Source organism: Lathyrus oleraceus, chromosome 3 (assembly GCF_024323335.1).
Source record: "Lathyrus oleraceus cultivar Zhongwan6 chromosome 3, CAAS_Psat_ZW6_1.0, whole genome shotgun sequence".
NCBI lineage: Eukaryota > Viridiplantae > Streptophyta > Magnoliopsida > Fabales > Fabaceae > Lathyrus > Lathyrus oleraceus.
This window is the reverse complement of record NC_066581.1, coordinates 147,114,558-147,134,138: the sequence shown is the minus strand read 5'-3', so window position 1 is coordinate 147,134,138 and position 19,581 is coordinate 147,114,558. Positions and strand designations below refer to the sequence as shown.

Here is a 19,581-nt window from a genome sequence, read left to right as displayed (position 1 = left end):
CTAGAGACTTTAATTAACTTAAATTATATTAATTAACATGACTAAAATAAATGTGGTAATAATAGGATATGAAAATTCCTACTTATTTAATTTGAACATCTTGATGAAAGAACAAAAATAAAATGACCAAAAAAAGAATAAAAGTCGGACAAAAATTAAATTGGACGCACTAAAATGGTCAGTGTGAAATATACTTATTGAAAAAATACAGCGTTTCTTTAAATTCTGAAATAAATTTTCATCGGTTAAAAGGCTCAGGCGGGTCAAAATGCAACTGAAAAAGTCGCTGAAAATATAATGAGCACACCAGGTTAAATTACGCGAACCGTAGATTAATAATATTGGCGTCTACCATTTTAATTTTGAAACTTTTTACCCACTGATTTTGCACGTTTTTTAGAAACGGATTAACCAATTTGTTTGTATTTTCCAAGAATTTATTCTGACTGATATTTTAGGTATTATTCATTATGAAATGCACGTCATATTGTGCATATGATGCAAATGAAAAATTAAGTCAGATTTACGAAAATTTAAAAATGCTTGGACAAAATTGGGGTATGACGGAACACAACACCACATCAAATACCATTGACTCTATTTTTTTTACATAAAAATATAGAGGAATTTTTATAATGATAACAAAATGTTACTTAAAGCTCATCAATTGACTTTTATGAATACAAAATGATACTTCCTACATCTCATTTCTAATTGATCAAGCTGTCTTTTAGAAAAGACATCATTTAAAAGGGATAAAATGAAAAAAGTTAGAACAATTTATAGAAATGACTAACTAACGAAGATCTCTCTTTAATTGCACTAGAAAAATGACTCTTGAATTCTTAGTTCACAAGATCACTTGTTGTAAAAAAAACTTTAAAAAAAGAAGAAGAAAACACCAACAAGGACACAACACCACATCAAATACCATTGACTCTATTTTTTTTACATAAAAATATAGAGGAATTTTTATAATGATAATAAAACGTTACTTAAAGTTCATCAATTGACTTTTATGAATACAAATGGTACTTCCTACATCTCATTTTTAATTGATCAAGTTGTCTTTTAGAAAATACATTGTCTAAAAGGGATAAAATGAAAAATGTTAGAACACTTTATAGAAATGACTAACTAACGAAGATCTCTCTTTAATTACACTAGAAAAATGAATCTTGAATTTTTAGTTCCCACTTTATAGGCATGAAGAGCACCAAGTTCAATAGTCAAAATTCTTCCTAAAATTAAAGACCACATCTAACGACTCAAATGAAAGCCTTTTTTTTCCAGAAAAAAACTAAAATTAAATGTCCCATGCAGGTCTCAAACTTGCAACCTTCGCGTTATTAGCACGATGCTCTAACCAACTGAGCTAATGGGCCACTTGTTATTAAAAAAACTTAAAAAGAGAAGAAAAAAACACCAACAAGGACACAACACCGCATCAAATACCATTGACTCTATTTTTTTTACATAAAAATATAGAGGATTTTTTATAATGATAATAAAACGTTACTTAAAGCTCATCAATTGGCTTTTATGCATATAAAATGGTACTTCCTACATCTCATTTCTAATTGATCAAGCTGTCTTTTAGAAAAGATATTGTCTAAAAGGGATAAAAGGAAAAAAGTTCGAACACTTTATAGAAATGACTAACTAACGAAAATCTCGAATTCTTAGTTCCCATTTTATAGGCATGATCTCTCTTTAATTATACTGAAAAATGACTCTTTAATTCTTAGTCACAATTCTTCCTAAAATTAAAGACCACATCCAACAACTCAAATGAAAGCACTCAAATGAAAGCTTTTTTTTCCAGAAAAAACTAAAATTTATTGGCCCATGCAGGTCTCGAACCTGCGACCTTCGCGTTATTAGCACGACGCTCTAACCAACTGAGCTAATGGGCCACTTGCTATTAAAAAAAACGTAAAAGTAAAAGAAGAAAAAAACACCAACAAAAACACAACACCACATCAAATATCATTGACTCCATTTTTTTTCACATAAAAATATAGAGGAATTTTTATCATGATAATAAAATGTTACTTAAAGCTCATCAATTGGCTTTTATGAATATAAAATGGTACTTCCTACATCTCATTTCTAATTGATCAAGCTGTCTTTTAGAAAAGACATTGTCTAAAAGAGATAAAATGAAAAAAGTTAGAACACTTTATAGAAATGACTAATTAACGAAAATCTCTCTTTAATTGCATTGGAAAAATTACTCTTGAATTCTTAGTTCCCACTTTATAGGCATGATGTCTCTTTAATTGTACTGGAAAAATGACTCTTGAATTCTTAGTTTTCACTTTATAGGCATGAGAGCACCAAGTTCAATAGTCACAATTCTTCCTAAAATTAAAAACCACATCCAACGACTCAAATGAAAGTCTTTTTTTTCTGAAAAAACTAAAAAAATATTGGCTAATAAAACGTTACTTAAAGCTCATCAATTGGCTTTTATGAATATAAAATGGTACTTCCTGCATCTCGTTACTAATTGATCAAGTTGTCTTTTATAAAAGACATTGTCTAAAAGGGATAAAATGAAAAAAAAGTTAGAACAATTTATAGAAATGACTATCTAACGAAAATCTCTCTTTAATTGCATTGAAAAAATTACTCTTGAATTCTCAGTTCCCACTTTATAGGCATGATCTCTCTTTAGTTGTACTGGAAAAATAACTCTTGAATTCTTAGTTCTCACTTTATAGCCATGAAGACTATCAAGTTCAATAGTCACAATTCTTCCTAAAATTAAAGACCACATTCAACAACTCAAATAAAAGCTTTTTTTGCCAGAAAAAAATAAAATTTATTGGCCCATGCAGGTCTAAAACCTGCGACCGAGGAATTTTTATAATGATAAGAAAATGTTACTTAAAGCTCATCAATTGGTTTTTATGAACATAAAATGGTACTTCCTACATCTCATTTTTATTTGATCAAGCTGTATTTTAAAAAAGACATTATCTAAAAGGGTAAAAATGAACAAAGTTAAAACACTCATTTCTTGCCTACGAAGTGAACATGAATGAACAAAAGGGTTGGCATTGCAATTACAAACATTGAATACTTCATACATCATGATTCAGATAAGATTTTCAGCTGAGGTGGTTGGATATCAGTATACAATTTAGGGTACAAAAGACAAAGTTATTATGATCAATGAAACAAAACAACTTATATACTGCCCTATAAACTCTAGCATTATTTACTGCCACATATAACCTTTGAACTAAGATTTATGTGTTCATGAAGCTTCATATATAGAATCAAATGATAGTTGACTTCCAAGGGCTTTGTGTTTGATGAGAGCGCGAGAGTGAATGTAGGAAGTGCAGGAGGAGAGCTAGAGGGAAATCAAATAAACATATATATGCATGTATTTTTATTAGGAGAAGTATTTTCTCTCGAGCACTAATTTTATAATATCAAAAGGATTTATAATAAATATATTAAAATACAGAAATAATAATTGCAATGTTTTATAATATAATTACACAACTAACTTTGTTTATATTAAAAAATAAACTTTTAATATACAGTACAATTTTAATTTATTTATTTTAGTTTTGCATAGGTTAGTAGAAATGTTGAAGACGATTTTCAACATATTGCTTATTGGTTCGAAAAAGACTTATTTAGTTCAAAAATGAAAGAGTGAATCATGATTTGATGACAAATTTTGTTAATAGTTTTTGTGTCCTGATGATCCAATCCAGTGACAGGGTTTGTAAATACTTTGATGTCCAAATCACTGATAAGTGTTAAAATTACTCATTTAATATAAGCACTTATTAACTTATTAACTTAAGAGGGCTCGTTAAAAAAAACTTAAAACACAAGAAAAATTATGAAAAATCATAAATCTATCACAAAAATGAGATAAAATGTTGAAATTAACCCCAATCTTGAAGATAAATCGAATTAATCTTGATTGAACAAAAATCAATCTTTTTTATTGATCGTTCTTCTTGTTCCTCACTCTTCACTTGAGTGATTCAACTACTCCTTGGTTGGAAGATGATTCTGCCGCACAATGATTTGCAAAGAAAAGAAATTCATGAAAGTGTATTGGGGAAGAAAAGAGAAATTAGGATTTTGAGAGAAAATGGAAGAAGATGAATCAAATTTTGCAGAGTTTCTCTTTGTGTTTATTCTAACTGACTTTCTCTTGTTTTTCAACTCCGCAAAATAATAGGGTACCTCCCTATTTATATATGAGATTACTTGCACGCCAAGTAATCTCTAATTAACTAACAAAACAAAACAAATGATAAGTTTAACTCTGTCGAGATTAACTCCTTCAACAACTATCTACTTCAACTATTATCGAATACATTCGACTTTGACTCTGTTGAATCTTACAGGCATGTTTAACACAAAGATTTATATACTTAACACACCACCTAGTTCATTGTATCTAAGTTATCTACATTCATCATAGTTCTCAATCTCTTAAATAATTCGACCTGCACAACCTTCGTCATGATGTCTGCAATCGGATTCTCAATTCTGTAGTGTTCCAAGTTAAGCTTCTCATTTGTTACTTGTTCTCGAAGATAATGGAACCTCATTTCTATGTTTTTGCTTCTTCCACGTACTATTGGGTTCTTCTTCGGATTAATAGCAGACATGTTGTCGATCTTCATGGCTATTGCTCCATGGTATTCTCCTAAAATATCTTCAATCAGGTTTACCATCCGTGTTGCTTGACATGCACAAAGGAGGCGACTATGTACTCTGCCTCACATGTTGACATCGCTACTACTGGTTCCCACATAACATAAACACATACCAAGCTATGGTTTTTCTAGCCTTAGCATCACCACATCAACTTGAGTTGGTGTATCCCACTAGTTTGCATTTTTTCCCTTCATCTGTTGCAGTAAATAAAATGTCATAGTAGAGAGTTCCTTTGAGATACCTTAGTATCCTCTTTGTGGATGTTAGGTGTGATGCCTTTAGCTTCTATATTAATCTACTCACCATACCTACAATGTATGCTAGATCAGACCTTGTGTGACAAAGGTATCTTAGTGATCCAATGAGTTTTATGTACTGAGTTAGATCGACATCATTTCAGATGAGTCCTTCGACGGTTGCAGTCTTGGTTCAATAGGTGTCGAACTTGCATTGTAGTCTTCCATCTCAACTCTATTGAGTATTTCATTTACATATCTTTTTTGATGCATCATCAGACATCTACTACTCTTGTAGAATTCGATACCAAGGAAGTATGAAATGTTGCCCAAGTCATACATTTTAAATTCCTTGCTCATATCACTTTTGAAGTTTTCGATCTCCTTCTTGAAGCTACTTGTTATCAACAGTTCATCGACATAGAGACATAGTATAAGCAGTTCACTCCCGCTTCTTCTGACATATACTCTATGCTCAGTTGTGCAGTTCACAAGTTCCTTCTCATTAGGAAACTATATATCTTCTTATTCCAAGCTCGTGGAGCTTGCTTGAGTCCGTACAGAGTTTTATGCAACCTGTATACCTTGATTTCTTGGCCTTGTTTCACAAATTCAACTGGTTGTGCTACATAAACCTCTTCATTTAGAGGGTCATTCAGGAATGCACATTTCACATCCATCTGACACATATACTAGTTATTCATGTTTGATAGACCAACAACCAACCTTATTGTTTCGATCCTATCAACTGGTGCAAAGACTTCATCAAAGTTGTTTCCTTCTATCTGAAGAAATCTTTTGGCTACAAGTCTTGCTTTGTGTCTGGTTACTTCTCCATTTGGATTTAACTCTACTCTACAAACCCATTTCACATCAATTTCCTTCTTTCCTTGTGGAAGTTCGACTAATGATCAGGTATTGTTAACTATTATGGACTTCAGTTCTTCATTCATCGCCTACATCCATTTTGAGTCCTTCAATGTCTCAGTTACGAAGGTTATAATCGTTTCTTTAATTAAATAGTAGGAATTTGGAGTGCACTTCATAGAATACCGGTTAAAAATTAAGGGATTTCTTATCCCACATTATGTTGTGGAATAACATCTTATAAAAATCTGAAATACTTTTCAGAATTTAAAGATGCATTTTTAAACGCATCTCATGTACGCACAACTCATTTGTTTTTTTGTCATACCTCAATTTTAAAAATATATTTCTGGAATATGTATGATGTGTTTTTAACTTGTCAATCATAAACTCATTCACACCTAAAATATCTAACATTTGAAATTTAAAAATATACATAAAATTTGGATTCAACTATATGTGACTTGATGAAGATTGAAGTTTTGTTCTGACATGTGAAGTTTCATAAGTTCATTTATATGATAAACAAAAATTAAGTAATCATAATTTTGTAATTGATGAAATATTTTACTATTTAAATTGATTAAGTAATCATTGGATATAAGTGTTTTTCAATTTCTTACCGGAGATACTCGAGAAATGCATTTGTATATGCATCTGAAATATCATCTCCAAATTTTGAGGATATTTTTAACATTTCACAAGATGGATTAATAAATAATAGGATGCATTAAAAAATCTTTTAAAAAAATGTAAAATTTAGATGAAGATTGATCTTGGTCACAACTCAAACTTTTTTTTATCACAACTCAAACTACACCTAGAAATATCTCTCGTTTTTAATTGGAATATTGTTGATGGTAATTCAATAAATTCCTGTTCTATACCTTGAATCCGAACAAGAATCCTAATGCGAACAAGCAATTATTCAACTCGCAAACAAATACTATACTGCATTAAAATATCTGTGTTTACCACCAAAGATATTTACACATTCTTCTGGTTTCAAAGACAAAATATTCCATAAATAAAAGCTATCAACAGCTTATTAACAGGTTATAGCACAAGTGCTCATGAAAATAAGCACTTACAAATAAATTTGTATAAGCCATTTTTATAGCAAAAGATAAAATAAATTTAAGTTATCTTGAAGAACTTATAAAATTAAGCTAAAAAAGTTAATAAAAAATGTCATAAGTTGTTTTGATTTAAATCTTCTATATAAGTTAAAATAAGCCAAATTCAAACAAGCCCTAAGTCTAATATTTACTCATTTAAATAAAACTAGGTTTTAAAAGACATTTTGTTCCCAGCACTAGATCCCAGCCTTTCAAACTGAGAACAGCTTTTCAAAACCTGACACATGAATGTTCACAATCCAATATTCCAGAAAATGTAATTTTAAGTTTCAGTGAGACCAAATAGATCAATTTCTCATAATTGCAGTAATTTTCATTAAAATAAGAGGGCCAAGAGCACTAGGGTTATGCCCACGCTAGACACAAATGGCCAGTTATATATCATAGCAGAAGTCACAAATGCCTCAACCAACAGATGTTTAAACATTAAAAATAGCATACATGTTCAAAATCATTAGTCAATTCAGTTTTCAAAAATAAAATAGTGCATTTCATAAACAAGGCATAAAAATATGAGACAAATCCTGAGCTCATTTATAAGGAAAATACTTCACAATGTATCCTGAGCTCATTTATAAGGAAATTACTTCTCAAGGTGATGGAGAGCGACGGGTGTTGTCATCATCGTCCTCTACTGGGCTCCTATCCTCATCCCTGGGACTGCGGCTGCGGCTTCGGCTAGGGCTTCTGCTGCGGCTTCGGCTACGGCTTCTGCCATTAGCCTTAGGGCTCTCATCATTGTCTCTCGAGGGGCTTCTGCTCTTCACTCTAGGACCATCACTGTAATCAGACCCATCTTGGGCTGTGACCACCTTGTCATTAACAGGAGATACACTCCTTTGAGGACTACCTTCAGGAGATCTACTATACTTCCTTGACTTGGAAGGTGGCGGGCTCCGAGATCTATCATCAAGAGCAGGGCTTCGATCTCTTCTGACAGGAGATCTTGATCGGCTGGAAAGAACAACAAGACATCGGCTTTAAAGGAATGAACAAGAACAAAAATGACTACTTATATAACAGCAAACAATCTTAAACCATTTAATAGCTTTCAATTACTGACCTATAGCTGCGGGCTGGGCTGTAGCTTCTATCCCGGCTTCTGCCACGCCTAGGAGAGCGTGACCTTCCTGGAGAGCGTGAAACACTCCGTGCATGTCTGCTGCTAGAACAAGTCAGATTGAAATCATCAGTTCAAAGCTCAAAACCCCTTTGGAAAGCAATGTTGCAATAAGAATCAAATAATAATGCAGCAAAAGTTTGGAAATCAACACCATAGCATACCTCAATTTTTTGGGACTGTTTTTGCAGTTCTTCTCAATATGACCTCTCTCCCCACAGCGATAACACTTGTTCTTCCAGTCCCCAGCTTTGCAATCTCGAGCCCAGTGGCCATCAATGCCACAGTTAAAGCAGCGTCCAGATCCAGGAGGTGGACCTCTACCAAGATATTCTCGAGAATCCCTAGAATCACGAGAACCCCGAGGAACCTGAATAATTTGAAGACCAAAGACAAATAGCAGTATGATCAGAAGTGCATCCAAATAATAAATGTAAAGCATAAATGTAACAGAAAAATAAACAAAACAGACCAACACTGTTATACATTAATGTAAATTACTTTTTATTATGTTGGTATATAGAGGAAGGATTATCAATACAAACCAAAGATAAAGCTAGTAAACTGGATGAAATTACAATTATAAACATAAATGACCATACAATTTCAAGAGGTGCTTTCAATCCAATTAGGAGTTAGGAGATTACCACCAAATCAAAAATGATATATTAAAATTTCGAAAGAATAGAAGTTAAAACATGCCAAAAAGCAAGAACAGACATAAATGACCATACAATTTCAAGGGATGCTTTCAATCCAATTAAGAGTCAGGAGATTACCACCAAATCAAAAACAATAGATTAGAATTTAAAACATGCCAAAAAGCGAGAACAGTCTGGGCACGAAGGCTAGAGGGTATGCCTAATATCGTATGGCAGTGACAAACACACAGAAGCCTCCCTTTCAAATTGCCAATATGTAGCCAAATGGAAGTGAAATAACAGCAAATATATACATGAAACAAGCACTTTCAAATGAAACAATCTAAAGCATCAGATAAGACAGGAACATCCATGCCAAAGGAAGCAGCCCATCAAAAGATAATAATAAAAGAGATAAAATTAAAATAACAAAAAACATTATAACAAGTCTTGAAGGGAAGAAACTCCTACCCCTTTTGCAAATTCCACGATAAGACGACTTCCATCAACGTCACGACCATCCAAGTTGTACCTTGCATCATCCGCATCTCGAGGATCGCTAAATTCCTGCTCAAAAACATGTAAGGAACAAGCAAAGAAAATAACACAAAATCTTACCACAATCTATAATTGAACTCCTTCGAGTAGAGAAACCAAAAGCCACCTTTGAGCAGAGCAATGAGCAGAGATCAAAGTGAAAGGAAAAATTAAAAAGACATAGGGAGAGTGAAAACTTACAACAAAGGCGTAATCATGCTTCATATCCACATCTCGAACTCTGCGGAAATGGTTTCCATAAACAGTAAGGCCATCATTACTTAACTACTGGAACTGTATGATACTTCGCCCCTCAAAGACGAACTAAACACCAGTTTGAGATTGTTGCCAATTCCATAAAAACACGCAATAACATTACAGAAAGAATCGCCAAAGTCAACACTCAGGTAGGAATTACCACCAAGGCCACCCTCCCACCTTAGACCTCCGGGTTTAGCCAAAACCCAAAAAACCTTCAACAAGATCATTTAAGTTAAAAATGACACCTATGGGATACCGTTCCCACGCATAACATGAGGAATAACCAACATAAATCCAAGCGCAAAACAAAGCTTGGAAAGAACCTGTATATTATCCCCCCTAAAGTTCGGCATAACACAAGGATGACACCACAGGCCAACTAACTTATCACTAATCTAGCTCCTCCACTAAGCAACAAAGGAAAACGAATCAAGGAAACATGATATTCATTTTCCGTTCACAATTCAACCGACACAATACAACAAGATTTTTTTTTGCAGGATCTCATCTAATAAACTAAGAATTAGATACCCATACAAACAGACACACGGACAAACACAATGTATAATAGAACAAAACAAACATGTTACATAAAACCTATGCTTTCCCCAAAATATCACTAAAAAACCCTATATTGGTTAGGGCCCTAAATTGGATACAACTATTACCAATTTCAACACTTTTAAATGAAATTAAAATGCCTAACAGCGTAAAAAAAACAGAATTTACCTTCCATAACGGCTGAAGACTCTTTCCAGGTCACGAGAACGAGTTCGCGAAGACAGACGACCCACATAGAGGCGAGTATTACCATACTTATCATCGTAGCGAGGCATTCTCGATATCTTAAAGCTGTGTGAAATAAAAAACTGAAATTTGCATAATTGTCAGCAAAAATTAAAATCTCTACGGTAAATAACACTTCAATTAACAACAAAGATATACAAATACAAAATTAATACAAATTGGAACAAATTATATGCATGCATCGATAATTTCTAGATCTAATTGAAATCAAACAAGCAATTTTAAATCAAAAATCGGAGATATACAAAAACGAAACTTTGAATTACAATAACAAGATCCGACGAAAAGCACAAATTACAAGGGAAAAGGGAAAATCGAATTGGATTGGAAGGAAACGAGAGAAAGAGGATGGTACCTTGTAGTCGATTGCCGTAAACCTAACCCTCTGAAAGTGGATCTGTTTCTGATCGTGGTTTCAGTATTTATATTAAAATCTCGCATATGTGGATTTGTTTTCCTTTGAGAAAGTGAATTGGGCCTATGGGCTTCTAATGGATACGGCTATGTGCATGAAACTTTAATAATAGTAAAGAGATTAAAGGGAGTGCTATGTTATGTAAATTTTTTTATACCATTATCCAATAGAATTATAACTTTTTGTCATACCATTATTTTAAAATTAAATGTGTGATTTGGTGGGATGCAAGTCTCTCGTTGATTGACAGTGTAAAAATATTTTACACGGTCAATGCATAGTCTTTTTTCTCAATAATAAAAGTTAAAATTAATGAATGTGACTAAAGGTAGTGCATTTTTAGTGTAAACTTTATTTACACTATTATCCAATAGAATTATAGCGTTCTGTCATGTCATACTGGTATTTTAAAATTAAAAGTGTGATTTGACGGGATGCACGTCTCTGATTGGTTGACAAATTTTTACACGGTCAGCGCATAGTCTTTTTTCTCTTAATGAATTTACATTAACTAAGTTTAAAATGTATTTTCGTGTTCTCTATCCGTTTTTTTAATATGCACATAGATAAAAATATAAATGGTATCTCTTTTATTTTTGTGTTTATTTTTATTTTTATTTTTATTTAAATTATTTCTATAATAAAATAATTGAAAGAAAGAGGTATGCAAACCGTCATATAATCCTTAATAATAAAAGAATTAAAGTTTAAAATAAAAACTGAAAAGATATAATTGGAATAAAAATAGATTATACCAAAACTATGTTTGTTTTTATTTATACTAGCGTTCAGATGGATATTTCGTGTCCATCTATCCGTTTTTTTTACGAACACGCGTAAAAAAATATAGGATATTATTTTATTTAATGTTAATTTAAAATGGAAGATATGTAGGAAGTTAATAATAGAAGTTATGATACTGGTTTCAATAGAAGTTATTATGTAAGTTACTAATGACGAAGCCAGAACTTATATAGAGTGGGGACATTGTTTATAAAAAAAAAAAAAAAAAATTATTTTAAACTTACTTTTTATGTATGAAATTATTTTTTCGTATATGTTTAAGAAAATATTTTAAAATAAGCATCTTAATATTTTTTATTTTAAATAAAATAATAATAAAATAAAAATTTATTTTTTATCTAAGATCTAAAATTAATTGACTAAAAAATCTAAAATTAATAAACTAACATTTAAATAAATTAATACCATATTACCCACTAACAATATTTATAATTTAGAATTTTGATGGATAATTTACTAAAGAAAATATTTTTTTAGTATAGTTTGAACTAATATAGTTCTAAAATCTATAAAATAATACATAGGTTAAGTTGATGAAATAATAGTGGGGACAAGTGACCCCAATGTAGCTCCGTCCCTAGTTACCTAAGGGTAAAATTGATAGAAAAAAAGGTTACACTAAAACCAAATTTTGCATTTATATATTGTTATAGATATATTGTTATAGATAAAAAAACAATTGAATGAAAGAGGTATGTCAACCGTCATATATCCGTTAATAAAAAAAGAAATTAAATTTTAAAATAAAAACTGAGAAGGGTATAATTAGAACAAAAATAGATTACACCAAAACCATGTTTTTGTCTTTATATAGACTACCATTCAAAAAGGCATTCTGTGTCCGTCTGTCTTTTTTCTAATGAATACGCGTGAAAATATATAGGACATTTTTTTATTTAATGTTAATTTAAAATGGAAGTTAGGTAGAAAGTTAATAGTAAAAGTTATGGTAGTAGTTTCAATAGAAGTTATTATCTAAGTTACCTAAAGGTAAAATTGATAGAAAAATAGCCTACATTAAAATCAAATTTTGTCTTTATATATTGTTATAGATAATATATAGATACACCAAAATCATGTTTTGCCTTTATATAGAGAGAAAAAATAATATAAACTGACACTGTAAAATATTTTTACACTGTCAACCAATAAGACTTGTGTATTCCGTCACATCGCACTTTTATTTTTAAAATACTGTTATGATTTGACAATATAAAATATTTCCATTGAATGTCAGTGTAATACTTATTTACATTGACAGTGAACTACCTTTAACCTCTTATATATATTATAGCCAAAATTCTAAATTTCAAATTTACTAAAATTATAGTGGGGGGAAGTGGCCTCATAGCTACCTATGTACCTCCGTCCTTGGTTACATAAGAGTAAAATTGGTAGAAAAATAGGCTACACTAAAACCAAAATTTGCCTTTATATATTCTTATAGATATATTGTTATAGATAAAAAAAAACAATTGAATGAAAGAGGTATGCAAACCGCCATATAACCATTAATAAAAAAAGAAATTGAATTTTAAAATAAAAATTGAGAAGGGTATAATTGGAACAAAAATATACTACATCAAAACCATGTTTTTGTTTTTATATAGTCTACCATTCAGACAGGCACTCCGTCAGGCTCTCTTGGAAGTTGAATGTACGTGTTGGATTAACTGAACGTAGGACCGGAAAGGTGTGTAACACCTGAGGCCGAAGAGGACGAAGAGTGGTTACTTGTAACACCCGAGGGTAGTGCAGTGGTTGTCGGTTCACGAGGCATGATAATGAGACATTCCTAGTAGCTTATAGGAAAAAACTGAATTCACATTGTCATACCCCCAAATTTTCCTTACCTTTTACATTTTCATCTAGCTCATGATCCTCACCTCATTTGCATACTCCTAGTCATCTAGAGCATTCATTCACAATTACATTTTTAAATAAACACCATTGAGTCAAAGTGTTGTTATTTATGACCAAGCATTGAATTGCGAGTTACTTGTAAATCAAGTTTGTGGTACCTTGGTACTTCACTTGATTGAGGGATAATCATATCTATTAGGAGTTAAGGCTTTTGGAACCCTAACCTTTGGTCTATAATTTTGATTATGTGGAGTTCATCATGGAACAAATGAAATTGAATATCACTTGTAAGTTTGACTATGGTCAAAGTCAACCATGGGAGGCTGACTTTTGTTTACCTCTCTTCTTCATTGGACTTTTTCACATATTTCTTCGTTGACTATTTGCTTTAAATTCATTCAAGAAGGCAAGTGCAGTTCAAAGCATGCATTCAAGGATTCAAGTTCAAATCCAAATAATTAGAAATTTGAGGGAAAGGGTACTTTTCTTAAGAATCAAGTTACAAACTACATCCAAGGTCCAATTTTGCATTACAAGATCAAAGATGTCATTATAAAAATCAAAATCATAAACCATACAAAAATTTCCATTTTCACTTAGGGTTGACTTTTGGTCAACTGTATACTTTTGGTCAAACAGTTGTCCAAAGTCAAACTAAATCTTAAAATCTTAACATTAATTTTGTCTTCACCCTTAAGAGCTCCCATTTTTATGATCCTCAAAGTTCTCCATGCCACTCCAAACCTCTTCATGTTCATGATGCCATGATAAATCTGTTAGTTTTAGAATAACAAATAGCTGGAAGGGATAATTATTCATTAAGAGAATATGGCTTATAAATAGTCTTACAAGCAAAACAGAATCTACTGCTAACAAACTTGGAACGTGGTAATAATAAAAAAGAAACAAACCATATTCTTTAGGAAGAATAGGTCTTTCCTAAAAACTAGGAATTGCTAAACAAACAAATTACAGTTAATATTTTAATAATAATAAACTTCCTAACAATCCCTCCCTTAAGCTAATTCATCTGAACTTAGCTTACTTCAGTAAAATCCGTAACTCCAAGCATCCCACGAAGCTTTTCAAATTGTTCCAATTTCAATGATTTCGTCATAATGTCTGCAGTTTGATTCTCAAAAGCACAATAGCTCAACTTGATAACTCTGTTGTTTACTAAGTCCCTAAGAAAGTGGAATTTCACATCGATATGTTTACTTTTTCCGTGAAACACAGGATTTTTGGATAGTTGTATAGTAGAACTATTGTCGCACATGATCATAGTTGCTGTTTTTTCCTCGACTTCAATCTTTTCCAACACTCTTCTAAGCCAAACACATTGACACGCACATAAAGTTGTTGCCATGTATTCCGCCTCCGTGGTGGAGAGAGCGACAACCGGCTGTTTCTCTGAGGCCCAAGAAATAGCTCTCGCTCCCAATTTAAACACAAATCCGGAAGTGCTTCTTCGATCGTCTAAGTCACCGGCATAATCACTATCAATGAAGGCCACCATTTTTAGATTGTATTCTTGCTTCCTGTAAAAGATACCCAGATTAATTGTACCTTTTAAGTACCTTAAAATCCTCTTTGCTGCCAGCCAATGTGCCATAGTAGGCCTAGCCATGAACCTGCTTATTAAACTAACACCAAACATCATGTCAGGTCTAGTTACAGTCAAATACATAAGGCTTCCAACCACTTGCTTATACAGAGTTTCATCAATGGTAACACCTCCCTCGTCTTTGCGTAATTTTGTACCCGGTACAATGGGATTTTTCACAACATTACTGTCCTCCATACCAAATCTAGCTAAAACCTCCTTTGAATATCTTCTTAGACAAATGAATATTCCACCTGCACATTGTTTCACTTCTACTCCAAGAAAATGCTTCATTTTCCCCAAATCAGACATATCAAACTCCAACATCATTGAATTTTTAAACTCATCACACATGCTTCTATCATTCCCAGTAAAAATTAAATCATCAACATAAAGGCTTACAATTAAGAGTTTACCTCCTTTTGATTTTGTAAATAGAGTATGCTCGCTAGAACATCTTTCGAATTCTTCTCGTAAGAAATAAGATTTGATTCTGCTGTACCAAGCTCGCGGTGCTTGTTTGAGCCCATATAATGCCTTTTTTAGTTTGTAGACTTTCTCTTCTTCTCCTTTCTTTACAAACTCATCGGGTTACTCAACATAGACTTCTTCTTTTAACTCACCATGAAGAAAAGCGATTTTTACATCAAGTTGAAAGACCTCCCAACTATATTGTGCAGCTATTGCAAGAATTACACGGATAGTGTCGAGTCTTGCCACCGGAGCAAATACCTCAGTATAATCAATACCATGGCGTTGTGCATACCCTTTTGCTACGAGTCTCGCTTTGAACTTCTCCACAGTACCATCTTCGTTTAACTTTGTTTTAAATACCCACTTGACTCCAATAGGTTTGATATCTTTAGGGAATCACAGTAAGTTCCCAAGTTTGGTTCCTCTCAATGGATTCAATTTCCGATGATATTGCTTCCCTCCATTTTTTGCATTGTACTGCTTCTTCAAACATTGTAGGGTCATTCTCAGTTGCCATCATCATTGCATTCAGATTTTCATCATCAGAGAGACCTTCCCATGTTTCATAATCTGCCATCCATATTGGTTCTCTTCTTACTCGCATGTCTCTCCCTTCAACTAATTCGTTATCATCAGAACTTGGCTCATTTAGAGGTGAAGTTGTCAGGCTACTTGATTTGTTGGAGCTGTTGTTAGAGATGTTGGAATTGCTGAAAATTCCAGGACTGCCGCTCAAGTTATTTGGGCTTGTTTCACCAAGTTCTTCATTTTGATCCGCCACAGTATCTCCTTCATCTTCACACTCCAATATATCTTTCTTTATTTCTTCAACAGATCTTCCCCAGTCCCAACCTTTTTCTTCTTCAAAAACAACATCCTTGCTGACAATAATTTTCTTTGAGATTGGATCATAAAGCCTCCATGCTTTTGATTCATCGCTCACTCCTAGAAGAACACATCTTCTGCTTTTGTCGTCTAATTTGCTCCTACTTTGATCTGGTATATGAACATGTGCCACACATCCGAATACTCGAAAGTAATCTACCACCGGTTTTTCATTGCTCCATGCCTCTTCTGGGGTCTTATCTTCAACCGCTGTTGTCGGGCATCGATTCTGAATATGAACGCACCATTTTGCAGCCTCGGACCAGAAAGTTTTGGGAACTTTTCTTTCATTTAGCATGGATCGGACAACATTCATAATTGTCCGATTCTTTCTCTCGACAACTCCGTTCTGCTGCTGTGTATAGGCTGCTGTCAATTGCCTATTAATTCCCTGTGATTTATAGAATTCTCCAAACTCATTTGAGGTGAACTCGTCACCCCTGTCAGTCCTCAAACAAGTTATGAATGCACCTATCTCTTTCTCAACATTAGCTTTAAAATGTTTGAAAGTAATAAAAGCTTCTAATTTTTCATGTAAGAAATAAATCCAAGTTTTACGAGAATAATCATCGACAAAACTTAGAATGCACCTCTTGCCATTGTGGGATGCTGGCTTGATAGGGCCACATATATCTGAATGTACTAGCTGGAGCTGTTTTGATGCCTTCCACAAACTCCTCCTTGGCATTGTATCTCTGTGTTGTTTTCCAGTTAGCCAGGTTGTACATAACTCATTAGGAGATTTGAGAACAGGTAAGCCAATCACCATCTTTTTGAAGGCCAATGTTCTTAATCCCTTGTGATTCAGGTGCCCAAATCGATTGTGCCACATGCGCGCCTCTTTCTCTGATACATCTTCAGTTTGAAAACACATGGAATTTCTCTGTGGCATATAAGCTAACACAAAAAACATTCTGTTTCCACTCATATTAGTTTGCATAATCAGTCCCCTCTTAGAATGATACACTTTACAAGTTCCATCCCGAATTAAAATGGTCAATCCTTTCTCTTGAAGCTGCCCTATACTTAATAGATTGTTTTTAAGCTCAGGAATATAATAGACATCAGATATTACCTGGATTATGCCATTTATTTGCACCTTTATACTCCCTTTTGCTACTACCGCCATTCTCGTATCATTTCCAAGCTTCACTGTTTGATTGAAATTTTCTTCCAATTCAAAGAACCACTCTTTGTTTCCCGTCATGTGGTTGTTGCACCCTGAATCCAGGAACCATATCTCTTCTTTCTTTTCTTGATGAATATCTACATATGACATCAACAAAAGTTTCTCTTCTTCTAATTCAGCATAGTTAGCTTTCTTTTCCCAGTCAGGACATTCATATTGGAAATGTCCTAATTTGTGGCATTTGAAACATTCAATGACTGCTTTGTTTATGGGTTGTCTCCCTCTCCCTCTGCCACGTCCTCCTCTGAACATGCCTCGACCTCTACCTTTGTTTGATCGATCATCATGAGCCACTTTTAACACATGTTCCTCCTCTTTGTATCCTTGCATTCTTTGTTCATGAACTAGTAAACTTCCATGTAATTCATCAATACTTAAAGTACTTAGATCATTTGATTCCTCTATTGAACACACAACATAGTTAAATTTGATAGTTAAAGATCTAAGTATCTTACTCACCACCATACTCTGCTTCATTGTCTCACCGTTTGACTTCATTTTGTTCACTAAGGTCAAGGTTCGCCCCAAGAAAGTGTCTACTTTCTCTCCTTCTTTCATGGCCAGTAACTCGAACTCCCTCCTTAATGCCTGCAGTTGTGCCATTTTCACCTTTATAGACCCTTGATATTTTCGCTTCATTGAGTCCCAAATTGCTTTCGAGGTTCCCTTGTCAAGAATTGTTTCAAGAACTTCTCTGTCAATGGCCTAAAACAGAAAATTCTTGACCTTCAGATCTTTGAGTTTGGCTTCTTCCACCGTCTTTCTCTGCGCCTCGCTTGCCGATGATGTCCCAATTGCTGCTGCAGGGATTCCTTCATCAACCAGATTCCACATTTCCTTACTCCTTAGAAAGTTCTCCATCATCATTGACCAATAATCATAATGGCCATCGAACTTGGGAATGGACGGATGCACAAACTTTTCTGAAGTTGTCATTCTACTCGCACACTTTTAATATGGCCCCTTGCACAGCTCTGATACCAAATGTTAGCTTTAGAATAACAAATAGCTGGAAGGGATAATTATTCATTAAGAGAATAGGGCTTATAAATAGCCTTACAAGCAAAACAGAATCTACTGCTAACAAACTTGAAACGTGGTAATAATAAAAAAGAAACAAACCATATTCTTCCTAAAGAATAGGTCTTTCCTAAAAACTAGGAATTGCTAAACAAACAAACTACAACTAATATTTTAATAATAATAAACTTCCTAACAAAATCACCAAGCTTCCACCATCATGGTGCGCCATGCCAAATTATGATGAGACACAATGATTCCATACTAAGTTTCTTTGTTCCATGCCAAGCCAAAAGGTTGCCTTTCCAATCTCCATCCTACCAGCCCTGCATCAATATAAACCAAGGCATGTAAACATGTATAACACACACCACATACGAGTACCATTCACACAATAAAAGCAGCATGGCATTATGGCCAAGAATCGCAATATATGTCAGTTCATTAGCAATCCAAGCAAAAAATCATTCAACACTTAGCAGCCCCGTGTAAAATGTGTTACGACAATGCATCCAAGACATCCATCACATACAATTCACTATCACACTTATTACCAAACCAAGATCAAACATGTTTAGTTCACTTCATTACAAGACATCATGTTTTGCATCTAACATCCTAATCTAATTACTAAACCTCTAACTGCCCAGATTTCTACCATTCATGACATTTCCAATTTCCATTAACTAACATTTCCCTTCCAAATGATTCATTCATCAGTTTCCGAACTAGTCAAACAAGTGTATAATTTCAAGTCAGGTTCAGTCAAGCACGTCATTTAGTTTCACCAAAAGCATAAATCTAAACCAAATCCCATGGTCGTTCAAATTAATTTCAAAATACACTAACTGGCATAGTAGACAAATTAGTGCACTAGCAGTTAAAAATTACTAATTGCCACATTAACTAACTAAGTTCATTACAACTGATACACTAACTAAATTCAATAATATTATCATAACAGTTGCATTCAAATCGATTTCTAACAATTAGAACTAACCATAACAAGCTGCTACAGT

General features: G+C 33.4%; 2 protein-coding genes and 2 non-coding genes across 6 annotated transcripts; all 4 read right to left on the bottom strand.

Annotated features, from left to right (window-relative positions):
• Positions 1–1,311: 1,311 nt before the first annotated feature.
• TRNAI-AAU (transfer RNA isoleucine (anticodon AAU)) lies at positions 1,312–1,385 on the bottom strand. Its single transcript has one exon. It is a non-coding gene; the product is annotated as a tRNA-Ile (tRNA).
• Positions 1,386–1,842: 457 nt separating this feature from the next.
• TRNAI-AAU (transfer RNA isoleucine (anticodon AAU)) lies at positions 1,843–1,916 on the bottom strand. The gene has a single exon. It is a non-coding gene; the product is annotated as a tRNA-Ile (tRNA).
• A 5,427-nt stretch (positions 1,917–7,343) lies between these two features.
• On the bottom strand, positions 7,344–10,808 carry LOC127125879 (serine/arginine-rich splicing factor RS2Z32). Of its 3 annotated transcripts, none has more exons than XM_051054729.1 (7): positions 10,665–10,808; positions 10,232–10,371; positions 9,443–9,482; positions 9,176–9,271; positions 8,228–8,433; positions 8,007–8,108; positions 7,344–7,897 (listed from the first exon to the last, which is right to left on the bottom strand). In XM_051054729.1, the coding sequence occupies exons 2-7, from the start codon at positions 10,336–10,338 to the stop codon at positions 7,534–7,536; spliced, it is 915 nt and encodes a 304-aa protein (XP_050910686.1). In that variant the 5' UTR covers positions 10,339–10,371; positions 10,665–10,808; the 3' UTR covers positions 7,344–7,533. The 3 variants fall into 3 exon arrangements, with proteins under 3 accessions (XP_050910686.1, XP_050910684.1, XP_050910685.1); XM_051054727.1 differs by having other exon boundaries at positions 10,232–10,354; positions 10,665–10,779; XM_051054728.1 differs by having other exon boundaries at positions 8,007–8,105; positions 10,232–10,354; positions 10,665–10,777.
• A 3,276-nt stretch (positions 10,809–14,084) lies between these two features.
• On the bottom strand, positions 14,085–15,348 carry LOC127130108 (uncharacterized mitochondrial protein AtMg00810-like). Its single transcript, XM_051059175.1, has 3 exons — positions 14,437–15,348; positions 14,303–14,347; positions 14,085–14,189 (listed from the first exon to the last, which is right to left on the bottom strand). The coding sequence occupies exons 1-3, from the start codon at positions 15,346–15,348 to the stop codon at positions 14,085–14,087; spliced, it is 1,062 nt and encodes a 353-aa protein (XP_050915132.1).
• Between the last annotated feature and the right edge of the window lie 4,233 nt (positions 15,349–19,581).

Bases quoted from the DNA above. Each gene is read 5' to 3' on its own strand.
- LOC127125879 (XM_051054727.1), bottom strand. From the start codon at position 10,750: ATGCGAGATTTTAATATAAATACTGAAACCACGATCAGAAACAGATCC. The intron at 9,483-10,231 runs GTAAATTCTGTT...CCATTTCCGCAG, and splicing joins GTCTTCAGCCGTTATGGAAG to AGTTCGAGATGTGGATATGA. The intron at 8,109-8,227 runs GTATGCTATGGT...GACTTGTTCTAG, and splicing joins AACAGTCCCAAAAAATTGAG to CAGCAGACATGCACGGAGTG.
- LOC127130108 (XM_051059175.1), bottom strand. From the start codon at position 15,348: ATGTGTGATGAGTTTAAAAATTCAATGATGTTGGAGTTTGATATGTCT. The intron at 14,348-14,436 runs GTAAGCTAAGTT...TTGTTTGTTTAG, and splicing joins GAGTTACGGATTTTACTGAA to CAATTCCTAGTTTTTAGGAA. The intron at 14,190-14,302 runs GTTTGTTTCTTT...TATCCCTTCCAG, and splicing joins TATTCTTCCTAAAGAATATG to CTATTTGTTATTCTAAAACT.